The 17,992-nt window shown below is 51.5% G+C and overlaps 7 protein-coding genes across 7 annotated transcripts; 3 read left to right on the top strand and 4 right to left on the bottom strand.

Moving 5' to 3' along the window:
• Positions 1-520: 520 nt before the first annotated feature.
• On the bottom strand, positions 521-2,538 carry MYCFIDRAFT_210164 (uncharacterized protein; the record flags this gene model as incomplete). Its single annotated transcript, XM_007924030.1, has 2 exons — positions 2,442-2,538; positions 521-2,354 (listed from the first exon to the last, which is right to left on the bottom strand). Coding segments are annotated over exons 1-2 (1,860 nt in total), but the record flags the coding sequence as incomplete, so codon positions are not given.
• A 392-nt stretch (positions 2,539-2,930) lies between these two features.
• Positions 2,931-5,705, bottom strand: MYCFIDRAFT_210163 (uncharacterized protein). The gene has a single exon (XM_007924029.1). It carries the CDS (start codon positions 5,461-5,463, stop codon positions 4,405-4,407), a length of 1,059 nt encoding a protein of 352 aa, XP_007922220.1. The 5' UTR covers positions 5,464-5,705; the 3' UTR covers positions 2,931-4,404.
• Positions 5,706-6,651: 946 nt separating this feature from the next.
• On the bottom strand, positions 6,652-8,237 carry MYCFIDRAFT_171103 (uncharacterized protein; the record flags this gene model as incomplete). Its single annotated transcript, XM_007924028.1, has 8 exons — positions 6,652-6,681; positions 6,715-7,217; positions 7,240-7,349; positions 7,387-7,578; positions 7,613-7,789; positions 7,829-8,021; positions 8,067-8,194; positions 8,227-8,237. The coding sequence occupies 8 exons, from the start codon at positions 8,235-8,237 to the stop codon at positions 6,652-6,654; spliced, it is 1,344 nt and encodes a 447-aa protein (XP_007922219.1).
• A 1,596-nt stretch (positions 8,238-9,833) lies between these two features.
• MYCFIDRAFT_210162 (uncharacterized protein) lies at positions 9,834-10,555 on the top strand. The gene has a single exon (XM_007924027.1). The coding sequence runs from the start codon at positions 10,106-10,108 to the stop codon at positions 10,427-10,429; it is 324 nt and encodes a 107-aa protein (XP_007922218.1). The 5' UTR covers positions 9,834-10,105; the 3' UTR covers positions 10,430-10,555.
• A 368-nt stretch (positions 10,556-10,923) lies between these two features.
• MYCFIDRAFT_56993 (uncharacterized protein) lies at positions 10,924-12,542 on the top strand (the record flags this gene model as incomplete). Its single annotated transcript, XM_007922009.1, has 4 exons — positions 10,924-11,214; positions 11,273-11,307; positions 11,387-11,609; positions 11,672-12,542. 4 exons carry the CDS (start codon positions 10,924-10,926, stop codon positions 12,251-12,253), a joined length of 1,131 nt encoding a protein of 376 aa, XP_007920200.1. The 3' UTR covers positions 12,254-12,542.
• A 2,489-nt stretch (positions 12,543-15,031) lies between these two features.
• Positions 15,032-16,156, top strand: MYCFIDRAFT_32647 (uncharacterized protein; the record flags this gene model as incomplete). The annotated part of the gene is made up of 2 exons (XM_007921731.1): positions 15,032-15,184; positions 15,239-16,156. 2 exons carry the CDS (start codon positions 15,032-15,034, stop codon positions 16,154-16,156), a joined length of 1,071 nt encoding a protein of 356 aa, XP_007919922.1.
• Positions 16,157-16,641: 485 nt separating this feature from the next.
• MYCFIDRAFT_86999 (uncharacterized protein) lies at positions 16,642-17,357 on the bottom strand. The gene is made up of 2 exons (XM_007922492.1): positions 16,963-17,357; positions 16,642-16,906 (listed from the first exon to the last, which is right to left on the bottom strand). Exons 1-2 carry the CDS (start codon positions 17,293-17,295, stop codon positions 16,838-16,840), a joined length of 402 nt encoding a protein of 133 aa, XP_007920683.1. The 5' UTR covers positions 17,296-17,357; the 3' UTR covers positions 16,642-16,837.
• Between the last annotated feature and the right edge of the window lie 635 nt (positions 17,358-17,992).

Here is a 17,992-nt window from a genome sequence, read left to right as displayed (position 1 = left end):
GAATGTTTTATCCAACGACAATATCATAACCTCACCTTCCCACTCCCCTCCTCCTCCTCCTCCTTATAATTCCTTATGATCAATCACCGAAACTCATAAACCCCCCACCCTCGCCCGCTCCCCCTCAATCTCAAACACTGATACGGCGTACTCGTCGGATCGAAATACAAACCCTGCACCTCCCCATCCCCCCTTTTCAAACTGACATAATAAAACCCCGAAATCGTCAATCCATGTCCACGATCCGCATCCCCAGCACCATCCCTCAAACCCGTTGTTGTTGTTGTTGTTGTTGTTGCTTTCTCTTCTTCCTCTTCCTTCGAATCATGATGATGAACAAAACATTTCTCCTTCCACCGCATAAACACATACTCCTTCCCAATCTCATTCATATGCGCCTGACTAAGAAAAATCCTGGCGGTTTCTTCGTCGGAAGTCAGAGAATTGAAGGGTGGGAGTTTACGCCAATTGGCAGCGTCGGTGTGGGCGTTGGCGGAAGGGAAGGAGATTGTATCTGAGAGGGTGGTGTAAGGGGTAGAGTTTTCGGGAGATGTGGGGTGGGGACCGTGGCGTTTGGTATCTGCGGCGCTGGGGGTGAGGAAAGAGTGGGTTTGGAGGTCGATGATGTGGCCTTCGAGATAAGTGGTGATGGGGGCGTGTTTTTTGCCGGCTTTGGGTCGGTCGGAGGAGGTGTTGAGGATGGAGATGCCGGCGGGGTGTTGGGGGACGTCGTAGGCTTCCATTGTGCCTTGGAGGGACATTCTTTCTTCGTCGATGGAGTGGATGATGACTCGTACTGGCCAGCGGTCGTGAGAGGGATCTGGGGGTTTGGGCGAGAGAGTGCTTGGATTTGGGGGGACGAGTTGATGGGAGAGCCACGGCCGGGTGGCGTCGAAGGGTGTTACTCGCGTTGAGCCTGGTGGGTGGTCGAATCCTGTCGTAGTGGCTCCGCCCTGATTGCGGTAATTGGGGTTGATCTGCTCGATGGAATGAGAAGCGGAACTTGATCTGGATTGTAGCAAGCCAGTGTTGCCATTCGTAGCGTGTTGGTGTCCTTCAAACACTGTGCCTGGTTGTAGCCAGGACGAGCCCGCGACAGGGTTGAGTTCCGTAAGATCCATCACGAAGTCGTCGTGCTTGTCGGCGAAGAACTCCTTTGTAGCCAATCCATGATCAATTGCCGCTGAAAGAGCCGACTCGTAGGTATAACAATTCCGCAATTGATTGAGATACTTCAAAGCATTCTCAAGAAATTGCGGGCTTGAATTCGAGGGCGTGGAGCTCGAGGGCACTGGAGGAGTCGATATTCGCGGAAGTCGTGGAGGAGGCGGATTTTCGGTCATATATCGTCTCTGCATGGCTTCCGCTCGCTCCTGCATAGTCCTGGTACGCAGCTCGTTCGCGGATGGAGGCAAAGGCCATGACTCTCTGCTTGCTGGAGTGCTTGCTCTGTGTTGCTCGCCAGATCGATTACCACTGCCACTTCCACTACCATTGGCATTTGGACTGACCCAGCCTGTCCCCCGTGCGCGTTCTTCCTCTTCACTCATACCGCTTCGCTCTCTCTCCATGACGTACCTCAGCATGCGCTCCGTGGCTGACGGCGAGCTTTCCTGCCTCGCACGCTGCAACACAGCCCTACTTCTCAGGCTCACCCACTCGCTCTCCCGCCGTCTCCGCTCCCTAAGCCGGTCTCTTCTTTCAGCGGCATCGGTCAAGTCAGTGGTAGAGGGCACGTGCGAGTCTCTATCGCGCTGGCGTGCCGCATCCAGCTGACTCTGGCTGAGCACGCGTAGAATATCCGGGTGCGTATCAGGTTGCTGCCGGCGTAGCTCCGTGAGAATCTGATCGAGCTCACTCTCGTCCTCTCGTGCTGTCTCGTCATGTGACGGAGCCCAGTCGTACAAGGACTGGCGATTCGGGGATGGTGTGCGGTTGCTGTATGCTGATGCTGACGAAGCAGCGGGATCGTGAATGCGGTTCAGTCGGGCAAGCACTCTCTGCAGCCTTTCCCGCCGCGAAGAGTCGTCCAGCGTCTCGGCGGGAGTCTGGGTCCCACTACGCTCGCTCGCTCGATTCAAACGTGGGTCTCTCCTCGTGTCCACATGTGATTGATTCTGTCTATCTTGGCGGCTACTATTCCTGTTCACTTCTGCCCGGTCCAAGGATTCCAGTGAATCTCGCAAAAAGCTCACGTTGGCTTCATCCACATCGTCACTCACGGTATGGAGTGTAGAGGCGAGATCGGGTACGGGTGAGCTGAGGTAGGACAATGGAGTGAGCGGACGTGGATCGGGCGGCGGCGGCGGCGGCGGTGCTGATTCTATCGGACTGGCTGCTCGTCGCGGACTCCTCTGGATACGAGTGCTGGTGTCAGCTCGGCACTATCAGGGAGGGCCACGTCTTCGCACTGCAATTGCGATCCAGACGGCAAGACTTACAATGGTTGGACTGCTCGGTGGAGGCATCGCGGGCAAGTCGGTGCTTCCGCTTTCCCTGTTACTTATCGCATATTGTATTGGGTCGTGCTTTGCTCCTTCTAATTTGCGCGCGGGTGATAATCTCGAGACGAGACTGTGGTCAACTCGCTGAGCATCCAGTGCTTGCGCCGATATCTGCGCCTCGCCGACCGACCGATGCAACACAAAGAAGCGGCCTCAGCACGTGGAGCTTGGCAGAGATGACGATGTTGGTTGGCGGCTGGCTGCTGGTACCGGCAGGCCTCGCTCTCACATGCACCTTGCTTGACCCCTCTCTCATCGACCACCAATGCTACACGACATACTTATTGGACGACGGGACGAGATGCCTTATCGTGGACGCTCCTCGCCTGTAGCGCACGACGGCATGTAAGCATAGCGGATCGCTCCTTTCGAGTCAGCCGCGGAGACACTAGAATACAAACGTGAAAAGAAAATTGTGACCAAAGATGCCAATACACAAGTCTTCCTTGTACATTGTTACTACGGAAAGAATATCCAATCCACGATGACAATATAACTAGCCACAGGCCATTTCCTTCCTCCGCAATTCTACGGGACGGGAAGAAAACGCATCCTTTTGTCCGGCGCATCAAGCGCCAACAGGACTTTCTCCAACCTGACCAGCAGCAAGATGAGAAATAGTAGGATGAAACACTATTGTTCTGACCTTTTCCATAAACACCGGGTACGGCCAGTGAAGGCGACCCCAAAGCCAACCCGTCAAACATCTTTTGAACGAAAAAAAAAACCCACTCGAAGCAGCGTCTACCTCCTCCCGACTCGCGTTCGGAAACAAAGCTTCGGAAATCCCATCCGTATACACAGTATAGGTATGGTTTGCAGAGCAAGTGATGAATGCTCAGGTAATCTCGGGGTTCGTCCAGGATGGCGATGATGGATGGTTGTTGTCGTTGTAGGTGTGGTGTGGAAAGAAGTCATATTAATTCGAGGCGGAGACAGTATCAAACGCTCCAGCGCTCAATTGGAGAGAGAAAAAAAAAGTTTGTTGTTTGCCTCGTCGGTCGAATGGCGCAACCAGTTGATCAAAAACCAGGATCAAGTCCATCGCCGTCGCAAGAAGAGTTTGGGAAAATCAGAAAGAAAAAGAGGCCCCGTGCCAAATGTCCTTCATCCCCTCATCGTATCCGCTGTCTGGGTGATGATGGCCCGAGACCGGAGTGTACGATGGGCTTCGGGGACAAATGGCATGTAAAACACCTTCTCCTGATACCAGCTCTTTCGCGCAGGGCATTAAAAAAGATTTTCCAGAAGCGAAAGGTGTTGTTGAGTGAGTCATTCCAGATGATCGTAAAAGGCGTGTACGCGTTCGCGCTGGGTAGTCTATACCCAGCCTCCAAATCCAGATCGCTCGCTCGCTCGCTCGCATGCAAAAAGCAAAAGTCATCCACCCATAAACGTCAAAAAAAAGTTGTTCCCCATATTCATCTTCGCGAACTGTGACCGTGAGGCCCTCTTTGATAAACCCTCTTTTGTGCAGTGCATGCCTCCCAGGGATGATGCAATGCAGACATCAACCTCGTTACAAAGTTCCAGAATCCAGAAAAAGAAAAAAAAAAGGGGGAAGACAGTCCGCTCGCTCGCTAATGTCAAAACAGAACGCCGTCCATATGATGAGGTTACTTGTTCTCCTTGGTTGTGATATCAGATGTTGCGTGATGATCAACATCGGGGGGTATCGCTTTGGCATTGCATCACATTATTGTATAGAAGTCGTGGTCGCATGTATGTCGGGAAGAATTACCTGTGCGCAATTCAGGTCTTGTGTCTTCGAATCCTAGGAATGGGGGAGATCCAGAGTGGTTGGAAAAGAGTCTACCGGGTTTGGCCAGAACACCGGAGAAAGAAACGCACGACAGGAGAGGAGGGGGTGGAGCTACGCGCATCGCTGGGGATGGGCTCATCATACGGCGGTTGCGTACTGGGTGCTGAAAGCGCCGTGCGAACTCCAGCCGAAGTCGTTGAAGCCGGCCATGCCGATGTCAGAGCCGCAGTGGTACGGCATGCTGCTCGATACCGGTACTGGAGCAATGCTTTGCGGTGAGCTGTAGTATTGCGATGGTGCCGATGTGTATGGCTGACTGAAGGATGGGGTTGGGGAGGGTAGCTGCACGTTGCTCATTGACATGTCATGCCAGAATGTGTTGGACTGATTGTCACTGCATGTTGTTACGGTTGGCGAAGGCGTCGATGGGAGGACCTTCCAGGAGTCGACTGGAGCTGGGTGACTCGATGCAAGCTGAAGCTGAGGTGGTGCTGGTGCCCACCAGCTGCCTGGCATCGATGTGTTGGGCATGATTGGCGCTGGGTGAATGACATCGACGATCCTCGGTGGTGGTGGAAGAAGTGGGACAAACAAGTTCATGATCGCATTCTTCACGTCTTCGGATCGACCTTCGAGCAGCTCGCCGGCACCGTCCTCCTCCATTCCTTCCAGCGCACGGACAGACGTTCCGAAGACGAATCTGTTCGCGGCCTGAACGAATTCCTCGTGCATCTTCTTGACTTGCGCTTCCTTCTCGGGCCAACTCCAGGTACTTGCGGAGGCGTCGATTGAGTAGATGTCCTTGTGGTACTCGACTAAGCATTCGATCGTCTCTGGTGTGAGCTTGAATGCCACTTCATGCTGCGAAACCATATCGACATGTACGACATATGCTTCGATGTGAATGAGTTGATGATTGAACAATGCTTCGACAAGAGGATTTGAGTCCCTGCGAAGCTCGGAGTCGGGGGCCTTTGGAAGCATGAGTGATGCGAGCGTCCACATGGCAAGAGAACCACCTAATGTCTCGGTAAGACATCTGTGATGCTGTGGAACGCTATTGAGAGGACGCTTGACTTTGTTGACGCGCTTCAACGTTTGGGTCAACCACGGCTCAACCTTGGCGTTGAGAACGATCTCTGGACCTGATCGAGGCGCAAAGGCCTGGGCAGAGGCCGGTAGTAGTTGCACCGGCATGGCAAAAGAATAGGGTTCGGTTGAAGTATGTGTTCCCGACACAATGGATGATGTAAGCGATGCGATATGTGGACGACGTGTGGACGTCACAGGTGGGACAAGAATGAAAGAAAAAGCGACGTAATATGTGTCAGAGTAGAAGGTAACGATTGGTATTAGAGGGTGCGCCTTGGGAAAGAGGATAGAAGATGGAGGATATTGGCGGCGGCGGCGGCGGCGGCGAATGGGAGGTTGGCGCAGGGCGGCGAGGTGATGGGAGGGTGACTTGCGGGGGCGGCCAGAACAGAGGACTTATAGCACGAAGCAGCTCCGACTAATAAGCTGGGCGACTGCGCCACTTTTTTATGCATGCTGAGATGGTGTCCCCAAAAGATGCAGCTGGATGCAGTAGCTCAGCGACATGCCGCTTTAGCTTGAACTTCTCTCTCACGTCGAAGACATGTTTTGCTCGCGTTCCTCTACATTCACCAGTAGGCAGAGTATTGTGATCTCCGAGGCCGAGATGAGCGCGCGATCTTCTGTATTCTGTAAGGTTACAGCAGCGGCAGCGCTTGGTCCGGTGGTTGACACATCAGGCATCTGCTCCGGGATGCTTTTCGTCTACTTCCTGGATTGGCACGAGTAGTTGATACAGGCCGGCCTGAAGCAAGATACCGCTCACCTCACGGTCAAGCTCATGTCCTCTGAAACATATGCAGATGCATGCTCGCTCATCATCATCAGCTGGGTGGTGTCGGAAGCTCTTGCAGGCGCAGGCAGGCTGCGGTGGCCTGGCGTTCTCGAAGAGCCTTCCCTTCACGGCGGCGAACGGTGGCTTCAGCAGATGCTGGCAGTTCGGTCTTGTTCAGGTCAGGTCAGGCCAGGTCAGGTCAGGTCAGGGGTGCGCGGGTGGATGTGTTCCCACGCCTTCCGGATCGCTGCTCGTCGTGCTCGTCGCAGTGCATTATTTGGTGGCCATGCTGGAGAAGCGGATGGTTGGATGTCGTTGCATGCGTCAGACACGGGAGCTCCGTCTACAGCCACGCTATTTTGCATGGGCACAAGCGTTATTTGCTCAGCCGCCAATGACAGGTGGGAGGGCGACTTTTTCACGACAAGCTTCGCAGCCTCAAAGGTACGCATGGAAACGGAAACAGGGTCCGATGTGAAGCGTAGCACGAGCGCCTACCGATACAACCAGCAAACATTCTACATTCTCTCGCATGCGGCATACGAGCGCTGTGGTCAGATGGCAGAAATCAGAAATTGCACTTTCTCGCGGGCGAAGGTGAGTGTCAGTGAATCCGGTTTCTGCAGCTCTGATGATGCACGCTGCAAGCCTAAAGTGTAGCGTGGCGTCGCGTCGCGTATATAGCGTGAGGCGATGCCTGTGGCGTGGCGGCTCGCACGTGAATGCACGTTGATCTCGGCGAGTGCGAGGGCTTGAGGTGTCCGGGTCCCATGATAGAAGGCACATGAGTGCGTGCATTGGTCTTCGCCGCGTGACTTCGCTCTCTCCGCCGACGCCGTCAGCGTGGGGGCGAAGTCTTCACGAACTCTCTTCCGTCTTGCCGCCGTCATCAGCCGTCCGTGTTGCACTAAGTTACTACTCTCCGATGGTCGGCTGCCAGCGTCAATAATGATCATGGTGAAGGACAGTCGTAGGCAATACTGTCCTGGGCCTTGCGTCACATCTTGAACTACCGAAAGCGTGGAGGTGCAGTTCATCGCCAGCTGAGTCTCACCTGGACATTGGTCGTACTTTCGTCCCATACCTTTGCCCGGTCAGTTTGCGACTGGCAAGCGACGAAAGATTGAGAACGAAACTACTGTTTCTTGTACTTCCATCAAACATCTCTTCATGCAATGCAATGGAATGCAACATACCCACCGCCAAGCCATCAGGCCTGAAACGCGCTGCATACCATCAAAGTGTTTCAGCACCTGTATGAAACGCCTGGGCCTGGCGTTGCATGGCGTGGTGACTCATTCTTGTTTCCTCCACCACAATAATGCCCACGACGATACGATGCATGCGGAACGAGCTCAGCGAGCAGCCTCAGCAGCTTCCCGGCTGCTGTGCATCTCTCAGCTCTCGCCTGATTCACGAAATCATCACGCGACTGCCCAGCGCGCCTTCGCTTGTCTTTTCGGTGAGTCGGCTTTCCACGTCAGCCTCGTGCGCTCGTGGCCTCCGCCTCCGCCTCCGCCTCCGCCTCCGCCTCCCCACCGCCAGCCTCTCCCGAGCTCCTTCCTTCCTTCCTCTTCTCTTGCTAGCGCCGCCTCTCTCCGAAGCACTGCATTCTGCATTCTGGAAGCGCCATCAAGCCATGATTGTGCTCTCCCTCTTCGCACACACAATTCACCAACAACCAACGGCCGCCACTCAACCAGCAACATGTCCATCTGAAGCTTCAATCCCATTGTGCTTGGCGTCATTACGGAGAAAAGTGACCCTTGCTCAATGGGGACCCAGTGCTCGACAAGAGTCGCGCCACTCTTGAACTCCGAGCAAGCCTGACGAACACCACCTAACATGCCATGCCACGCCATGCGCCCCTCGTCAAGCCTTGTACTGACTGCCAATCAAGATCGGATGCGGCACCGGCCTTCTAGAAAACCACCTGCTTCGTCAGAGCCGCCATTCACTTCGCATCTTTGGAGTGGAGGTGCCTTCTTGTGAGGTGCTGTATCTTCCCACCCATCTTGTCCTTCGAGTACCCTCGACAACAGCTTTGCATCCGGATGCCGTCTTTGCAGAAGCCTTCTTGTTTGTCTATCCACGAAACACGCATTTGGTCGCCGAGTACTGCTCGACCTACAGCGTCTCCGGCGCGCTTGAGCAAGCCTTAGTGATTGTTCATTCCTCCGAGCGTCAAGATACCGAGAATGCCTTGTCTACTGCATTCACACATGTTCAACTCGTCACAGACAGCGGACTTCCTGAATATGAGGTATTTCTTGTTGCTTCTTGTCCGAAAGTGCGCTCCGTGAAACCTTGACCCTGGCGTCGTTGGTGCGTGAAGCCATTTCACTTGTGGGATCGCGTGGCTGGCGGAGAGCCGCCTGGCCCAGCGCCCACGTCACTAAGTACCTCGGACTCAGCCGACCGAGCAGAGCACCGCATGCACGGGTGCACGTAGACATAAGGGCAATCACTTGCACCACAGTCTGCTATTCACCGGCGTCTCCGATCGCACCTGTCTAGAAAAATGGCGGAGCCAACAGACATTGCTATTGCTCCCGCAATACCTCCAAAGCATCCAGGAAGGCTATCACGAATTTATACCAACATGGGCAATAATAAGAATAACTTGTCTCGGGAGCTGATCGATTTGTGGGAGCATGGAGCCTTGCTGTACCACGGTTACGAATGGCAAGAGGCTGTAAGTCCCACTCATAAGCTGGTACCGGCGAAACATTTCACGCAATCACGAGGCTAAAATCCTATTAGGCTGAGACGTTCTTATACTTGTCAAGAGTCATCGAACAAGATCTTCAGAGCACATTCTGCTTGCTCAATGCTGTCATCATTTTCGCTAGACTCGGCGACTACACAATCGCAGCGCAGGTCTTGCAAGAGGCAAAGCGGGTCGATGAGACCCTCGCTTTAACCCTATTTATCATGGGCCATGTCGAGTTCCAACTGGAAAACTTCGACAAAGGAGAGGACTGCTTCAGGGCTGCTCTGAGTGTTATGCAAGGACCGAACTTGAACTTTGCGCAGCACGGCTTCGACTTCACTCTTTGGACGTCACAAATCAGAGAAGACCTCCTTGTATTCGATAGCGATCTGTCGAATATCAATGCTGTCCTGGCTTCCTTCCCTGCTGATGCTCTCTTCGAAGCACCGGGTCGGACAGCAGGAAGCACGACCACCTCGCTGAGACCAAGACGAGGCAGCGATAGTGGCAGTCTGCCGACACTATCAGAAGGAAGCGAATCGCCCGTCGACGAGCTCCCAACTCCGGAGATAGAGTTGAAAGCGCTTCAATTTCCAATCAAGGGTGAGCAGACCCATGCAGAGGACCCAGAAGTCCTTCAATCAGACATCGAGCCGGTCGTAAACACACCGGTTGTAACGGTGCTTGGCGATGTCAAAGCGGAGAGACCTTCTTCACGAGCGTCAAAGATTATAACACCACTACGTCGATTCTCCACACGAAATGCAGAGAAGCGAGCTGCGGAGTATATGGCTGCACGTCGAGCCGCTTTAGCTCCCCGCGAGGCTCGTGTCCAAGGAGACTCTGTACAAGAACTATCCCAATGCATCAGAGATCTCCCGGCACGACATGGCCTCAAGCCTCGGACCGCAAACGCAGACTTTGGTGACGTGCGCGATCTTTCCAAATTCTTGAGAGCCGACCCTGCAGAATCTAGCAGAAGGTCAGGCAGAACATCTTTGAAGAGAGCGAGCTCTGAAAGAAGCAGCACCGCCAACTCTTCTTTGAAAGATGATCTAAGCGCTAGGAGTATCGATTCTCAGGAACTCCTTAGTAATCGAGACTCTCGAAGGTCTGGCTCTGTCCCACCAGCCCCGTCTAGACATCCATATCGAAGCGGGCTCTCCTGTTTCCTGCTGAATGAAACCCCACCAAGCTCGCACGCACAAATCTTGCGACGACCTACACCCCGACCAGCCTCCAACGAAGAGCCAACGGAAATGCTCACTTCAGTCCTCCATCCCCTCCTCACAGACTCACCAGACGACTTCGGCGATACCAATTGGCCATTAACCCCAAATGCGTCCGCGATGCTTCGACGCACTCCACCAAGCTGCATTGCGATGTACGGGACCTTCTACTACGAACTTCCAGCTGCGAGTATGAGTCGATTTTGGATTCCTTTGAGAGGCTCCTCTTTACAAAAGCCTTCCCTCATGATGTTACCAAACATTACCGAGCAAGATGATTTGGAGGGTTGGACTGGAACGCCGAATCGACTTTCTACTTACCAATTCATGATTGATGATGCGCCACGGGATTGATTGACTGAGGTTGCGTCCGTCTTTGGCTTTTTTTTGATTTGCGATGATACCAGTGCGGCGACGGCTTGAATGTTTTTTGTTGTATAGGATGGATAGGATAGGATACTGTTCGATCTCCTGTGCAAGATTACCATGCTCCGTGTTCTTCTCTTTTATGCTTCGTCATATTGTCCATATTCTGGAAAACTGGCCGTTGTGTTTTCGCGGTGGTTGTGGACACGTGCTTGACCCGTTCGCGTGGACTACCAAAGTCTAAAATGCCGTCAGCACGAGAACGAGAGACAAATCGTCACTGTCTCTCCGCCTCTGTGCAAAACATGTTGATGGACTCTTGCAATCATTTATACCGCTTCAACGGTGCCAAGATAGTGATAAGCTGCTCTTATCGTGAGTGCCAGCGCACGAGCACGGTCGCGATAGCCGACACACTCAGCCGACCCGCATCTCGCACAACTCTTACGCCTTGAGAGAGGAAACAAAACGGATTCCAAGGCATGGCGTCAGTCAGCACAGATCCGACTTGGGCAGAAATTCTCGTCGAGAAGTATCAAACTCACATTCTCAGAAGTCCGGCCGCCGCCCGCGCTCCTCCTCACGAAAAGGCACATGGAGGCCTCGGTCCAAAACCTTTGACGGCTGCTGAGGTCCTCGCTCATCCTGAGTACCCGTACGCACACTGGGATTTGAAGCCGGATGAGAAAGGGAAGGTCGATGTTGCTAAAGGCAGAGGCGGTCCGTTCAAAATTGCGTATGAGATTCATGGTCGTGGCCCGAGTAAGATCATTGTAAGATACGTCCTGCCAGCTGCGAGCTTATCTGTGCATGACTGACGCGATCTCTCAGTGGATTATGGGCCTTGGTGGCTTCATGAAGACATGGTACGGAAGCGAGATGACCGGGATATTTTTCTTTTTGCACATAGGTTTACATGGCTGATCGCTGATCGATCGTCCATAGGCAGCGCCAAACCAAGGATTTTGGCCACACCGAGGCTGACAAGTATAGTTGTTTGGTGTTTGATAATCGAGGCATGGGGGAAAGTGATAAGCCTCTTCTGCGATACACGACTTCGGAAATGGCCAAGGATGTTGTGGAACTCCTTGATCATGTGGGCTGGACTCAAGACAGGAGTGTTCATGTTGTTGGTATCTCAATGGGTGGCATGATCTCACAAGAACTGGTGACTGAAGGCCGGCAAGTAACCCGAGAAAAGAAAAGAAACGACTAACGAAACCACCCCAGGCCCTACAAATCCCAAACCGCATCTGCAGTTTAAACCTCATATCCACAGCCCCACGCATCATCCGCACCCTCCCCTTCTTCGAAAACCTTCGCAACCGCATCAACCTCCTCCTCCCAAAATCCCTCGACAACCAACTCGCCAAAGTGAAAACCGACTGCTACAGCGCCGAATGGCTCTCCAAACCCGACGAAACCGAATCCATCATCTCCCCATTCCCGACAAACGGCGACCGCTTCGCCGCCGGCGAACTCAGCAAACGTCTCGCTCCCGACATGTTCACGCCGACGGGCTTCCTCTGTCAACTCTACGCCGCTGCTTTCCACCAGAAATCTTCGGATCAAATCAAAACTCTGGGCGACAGGATCGGGAGGGAGAGGATTTTGGTTTTGCATGGGACGGCGGATCGGATGATCCCGTTTGTGCATGGGGAGATGCTGATTGAGGAGCTCGGGGGGAAGGAGGGGGGCATTGAGGTGGAGATTTTTGAGGGGTTGGGACATGTTGCGCCTTTTGAAGTGAGGGGGGAGTTTGGGAGGATTGTTAAGGGGAGGGTGGAAGTTACGGAGGGGTTGATGAAGTGATGAGGGTTTTGGGGTTGGGGGGTGAGGCGATGATTACCATTGATTTATTGAATGGAGTTTTTTTTTTTGGTAAGGTGGGTGGTAGGTTTGGCTTGTTGATTGTATGGCGTTTTATGTATCTTCGCTATCATCCACCTCATGGCGTGCTGTGTCGAATGCTGAGATGAGGGTACTGTACGGGAGCGACCTTCCTCTTTCAACCCCCCATATATATCAGTCCGGCCTCACTCTATCTAGAGGACGAGATTTTCTTCCCTGAACCCACCGCGCATAAGACACACACACACACACAACCATCCAAATCTTTTCGCTCGGTTGTAGTCAGTAATAACTTCTTACACTTTTTCCCAAGCTCTCGAGGAAATTTGCCTTTTTTTTTTTTGCGAGTAGGTGGAGGAAAAATTTGGTGAGGTTTTCTTTTTTCAAGGGATTAGGAAAGGCTACTAGGTAGGATAGGGGATGGGAGGAGGGCTTTCGTGGAGCAGACCGGCCGGGGTACAGGAGAGGAGAGGAATGAATGTTGGGGTTTGGTTTTTTGAGGAGGTGAGGGAGATGATGGGGTTGGAGAGGGAGGGCGAGAAGAGGAAGCCGTTGCCTGCTGCTGCTGCTGCTGCTGCTGCTGTATTTCATGGAGTGACCCGCCCGGTCGATTCCGAAATGAGACGGATAATACGACGAAGGTGGTTTGGGTTATGCGTATGCGTAGAAGAGCTGGAGAGGGAGTAGAGGCTATTGAATATGGCAAGTGAATTGAGAATAAAGGTTACGAGTGTATGTATGTACGTATGGATTTTTTGCGACGCAGAAAACTTGATGAGAGAGAAATTTATCATTTCGGTAGGGAAAGAAAGAAGAGATAACTAGAATAGGGAGCGTAAAACGAATTAGCCTGAATTAGAATAGGTACACTTCTATCTCGAGACTAGACTAGAGATAGGATTATTTAAGAGTATTTTAGGGTATATATATATATAGTATAGTATATAGCTAAGGTATAGTATAGTATATAGCTAAGGTATAGCGTATAGCTAATTAGCGTTTAGTGTATAGACATCCTATCTCTAGTCTAGGCCGTTTCTATCGCAATTTAGCTATTTATATAGATTTTCCCCTTTTAAGGAAGCACTCGTCGAGGAATACGAATTAATATATAATATATAGTAGCGGCTCTAGATAATATAATTATCTAGGCCCGCTTAGTAGTATTTTTTCGAATTACGGTCTAAATAGTATATATTCTTATCGTCGCGGTATAGAGTAGCCTTCTATATAGCCGAGCGTATTCGGTTTTTAGATTATATTCGATTTTCCTAAACCGGGGCTATTGTCTAAGGAATAAAAAATAGTAATTAGTATATATAAAGTATTTATCTAGGTCGCTACTATAGCGGATTTTCGAATTTCGGTCTAGGTATTACGTATTCTTTCTTCGAAAAAAAAATTCGGGTCGCTTTATCTATATACGCGTACTAAAACCCGATAGAAGCGGATTAGACTAGTAATAAAGGGTATTATAGTAGTCTGTACGGGAGTTTATTTCTATAGTAGCTTATAGTAGCTAAGCTAAATTACACAGATATACTAACAACCCTTTGTTACTAGTCTAAGTAGAGATAGGGTACACTTAATGCCAGTTTTAGCGCGTAAGAGAGGGAGGGAGGGAAGGAATAACTAACTTAGACGCTTACGTATTAAAGCCTCTTTATTAGGGCATTTCGGGTGTCTTGTTAGCTTATAGAATCGAATCGAATTAACTCCTTTTCGGATGCTTCTACTGTATTATTATTCCCTTCCTACTTTCTAATATACGAATTTTCCTCTCGGCTTTTAAGTTTCAACCCCCGCGAGTATTATATAGCACATAGTAGAGAGGACGTAACGTAACGACTGTGGCATCGATGGTATAGCCTCGCGCCTCGCGAAGGTCCTCGTATATTTCCGCGATCGATTTGCCGTCTACGGTCTATGCCGGCAGACAGACCTTTCAGGAAAGGGCAGGATTAAGCTTATTAGACTAAGCTTAGGCCTTTCTCTATGGCGAGGATACTCCTGCGACGGATGGAGAGTATTGTTTTTACCTACTGATTATTCTCTGTTGACCAAAATTTTGAGCTTTTTTTTTAATCTTGAGAAATTGAGATGAGAGATTGCTTGCTGCTGTGGCACTAGAATAGCACTGGCACCGTTTATGCCGATATGAGACTTTCCACAAGTGCTTAGGAGCTCCGTAGTGATCGACATTCAAGGACCAACTCTACTTATCATTACCTCCGGCTTTTTCGCATTGTTCTTTTCCAGCAGCTGCATACGACCTTCCACTTCCTCGGCGCGCTTGCTGATGGTGTCTCAGTATTCGATGTAAGAGGCAGAGGATGGAGCAATGCACAGGTAGTGGATGAAGGGCTTACACTTGATGAGAGAGGTATCGACCAAGTTTTTGGCAGGACTGACGAAACTACCCTATGTCAGTGGCCATTGGTAGCGCTCTTCTTTAGTCAAGCTTAAAGATCGCGTCTATTTCGCGCAACTACTATGTACTGCAAGCTTATGAAGCTATACTAAGAGCAGCAAGTCCTGAAGCCAAGGACCAATAAGCCAATGCACTACAGTAAATGCTTTTACCGCCATAACCGTAGTGTCGAACTACGCTGATCATGACACTCTGCTGGGAACGGGTCTCTATAAGGTATTGTCGATCTGCTCAGTCCGGGGCACCTCCCTCATCGTGCTCCTCTTTTCCGGGGAACATTCGCTGGCCAGGAGGACGGATTCTCAAAGATGAAGAGCTACATTGTAAGTGCAGCGCTGTTGGCGACGGCGGCATATGCTTCGCCAGTCGAGAGACAAGCATCTAAATTCACGTACTACAACCTGACAACGCCACTCGCATCGCCTTGCGATTTAACGACCGGTCAAGATGGCAAGATCTATGTAAGCTGTTAGACGTCCTTTCAGAACTGAATCATTGGCTAATGCTTCCTGCAGGCGGATACCTTCACCGCGAACAAGATCGTGCAGATCGACCGCTCAACCGGACAACTAAAGGAGTACGACATCCCATACACGCTGCCCGTTCTCGGATACTCCGTCCTCCCCAGCGACGCCCAAGGCCGCGTCGCGGGGGCCTGTGTTGTCCAGCCAGGAAAGAACGGAAAGATCTATGCCGCAACAGGAGTTCGGAATGAGTTCGCCATCTTCGACCCGAAAGACAACAGCGTGACTGTGCTCGAGACTGGAAACCCTCTAGGTAACCTTCAGCCCTTCAACGATGCCTGGCCCGGCGAAACTGGAATGTTCTTCTCCCAGACCACCGGGAATGTCATCAACCTCATCGACTACCAAACCAACGCGATCAAGACATTCGATGTCCCAACTCCCCTCGCCGGACCCCTTGGCATGATCGTAGCCTCAGACGGCAACCTATGGTTCGTAGAAATGCTCGCCAACAAAATCGCCCGTCTCAATCCCACTACCGGCAAAATCGACGAATGGCAACTCCCTCTCACCCTCGCTACACCAACCGTCATGCGCGCCGAGACCGAAGGCCGCTACCTGTGGTTCACATGCCTCGCAACCAACTCCCTCGGACGCTTCGACATTAACACCTTCACCTCCAAAGCTTTCCCCCTTCCCCAACTCCTCGCTACCCCGATCGAGGACACCGTCGACAGCAACGGCAATATCTGGTTCTCCACCCTCCTCCGCAACTCCCTCAACTACCTCACCCCCTCTACCGGAAAATTCACAAGCATTAAGCAACCTGATGCTGATGTTAGTTTGGCTCCTTCTCTCCTTCCGGATTTGCCTCCTGCTGCGGATATCGCTATGCATTACGAACGCAGCGATGATAGTATGTGGTTTACGGAATTTGCGAATAATAGGATTGGGAGGTATCAGATTTAGAGTTATTGTAAGGAGGGTTTTGTGAAAGCTTCTTCTTTTTGTTCTTCTGTTTTCTTTTTAAAAAAAAAACGAAATTGATGGCGTTTTTTTTCTTTCGAAACGTCCGCCGCGCTCGAGCTTTCATCCTCGTATGATCGCGAAGTCTCCCTGACACTTCGATTCGCAGAGATTATATTCATTCGAGCGCGGTGATGATGTGCAGGCAAGATATATCATATATCGCCTATATCCTTCTACCGCTTAATCCGCACGTAAATAGCCGTCCGTAAGCCTCGTCTATCCGCTAGTAATAGCTTCACAACCTCTTCCGGCGGCTAGAGGTCGTCTAAACAGTACTGGACTGGGTTATTGTCTTGTCCGGTAAGCCTACGTATAGCAAGAGCGAGGAACTCGTAGAAATCGGTAGGTGGTCGAAGGGTAGGGTGCCACACCTCGAGGTAGTCTATGCCATTGAAATGGCGACAATGTGTACGAGAAAGAACGTTGGGAAAGACAGACACGATTATCAATTACTATAGAGATTGCTAACAAATGGTGGTGGGGATTCCATCGCAGTCCCGACCCTTCTGACTCTATGAATAGGAAAAGCCTCTGTCATTTCTTGTCACCATCCAACACTATTTCCTCCACCATTCTTTCAGGATCCTCAGCCTAGTCAGTACCACAGTTCCCAAATCACAGTTAGAGAAGGCAGCCGAGAAGACCACTGCAGGTCTGGATCTGGATGGTAGGGCTGAAGCAGAATTGGTTCTGAACGAAGCGTCAGCGTAAGAACCACACAGAGAGTATCACAGAAGAAGACTGACCCAGACCGGGTAACTGGCTGGCCATTTCTGGTAGCAGTAGGCGTTGAAGTAGTCCCAGTAGCGCCATGGCTTTGGAGCAGAACAGGTTTCGAAGCAGCACGGGAATGGCTCGTATTGTTGGCTGAAGTATGGGTAGCCATTTTGAGCAGCCTTGAGATCCTTGGCGGCCTGAATCAGACCGTAGTCCGGAACCTGGCCGACATGAGCTGCAGCGTAGGCGGCTGCCTCGTTGAGCATCATTGTGGCGTCTGGAGCCTGAGCAGCTTGATCAATTGGGGTGGCTACAGCAGAGCCAACCGCAACCAGGGCGATAACGATAGCCTTGAACTGCATATTGATTGATGGACGAGTTGATGCTTGATGGATTGAAGAGGCTTGGTTGTCTTGGAATGTCGAGCGTAGAACTGTGGTGCTCTCACGGTGGGTGCGTAGTCTACTTATATGTTGTTGCCAGCCTCCCGACCAAGCTGATTAGCCGTCTAATGGCCGGAGATTCTCGCATGTTGGACCGAGTGCATACGTACGAACGAGGATCTCCGTGCGGTCAATACGAAGTCATTGCCAGAGACCAGGCATGGAGACAAGGCAATACAGGTTGTGGATGCACTGCATAGCGGTAGCCGGTAAGTGATGCATAATCTCCTCAAAAGCAGTCATCGTATAGCCATTACATGGAACTGCATAGCAAGAATTTTGGAGGTAGCCAGTGCAGGGAGCAACTTCAGTTCTGCACACAATTGAAGTTGCAAGGTGACGTCCGGAAGCACAAAGCTTGGGCACCTCGATATGGAAATCCTTCCAGGGTATGGCCCGTAACAGCCTCGCTTCGGGCTCGTTTCACCAGCTCGACATAACTTGAAGCTGCGTGAGGTGTCTGCAAGGCGGAAGTATGAGAAGCTACCTTCACCGCATCGGTTTAATGCCACAACTGTAGTACCGCATCCGTACCAGAATGTTCAGCCTTCCACTCGCAGTTGTGGTATCGCAGATCTGATATGAGGCTTCGCCTCAGTAGCCTGTGTGGTTCTCT

This window comes from Pseudocercospora fijiensis, assembly GCF_000340215.1.
Source record: "Pseudocercospora fijiensis CIRAD86 unplaced genomic scaffold MYCFIscaffold_1, whole genome shotgun sequence".
In the NCBI taxonomy this organism is placed as follows: Eukaryota; Fungi; Ascomycota; class Dothideomycetes; order Mycosphaerellales; family Mycosphaerellaceae; genus Pseudocercospora; species Pseudocercospora fijiensis.
Note: the sequence above shows the minus strand (reverse complement) of the source record. Positions and strands in the feature narration are given on the sequence as shown.

Coding starts and splice junctions, on each gene's coding strand:
- MYCFIDRAFT_210163 (XM_007924029.1), bottom strand. CDS start 5,463: ATGCCGGTGCAACTACTACCGGCCTCTGCCCAGGCCTTTGCGCCTCGA.
- MYCFIDRAFT_210162 (XM_007924027.1), top strand. CDS start 10,106: ATGCTCACTTCAGTCCTCCATCCCCTCCTCACAGACTCACCAGACGAC.
- MYCFIDRAFT_86999 (XM_007922492.1), bottom strand. CDS start 17,295: ATGCAGTTCAAGGCTATCGTTATCGCCCTGGTTGCGGTTGGCTCTGCT. Junction 16,907..16,962: donor CAGCCAGTTACCCGGTCTGG/GTCAGTCTTCTT, acceptor CGCTTCGTTCAG/AACCAATTCTGCTTCAGCCC.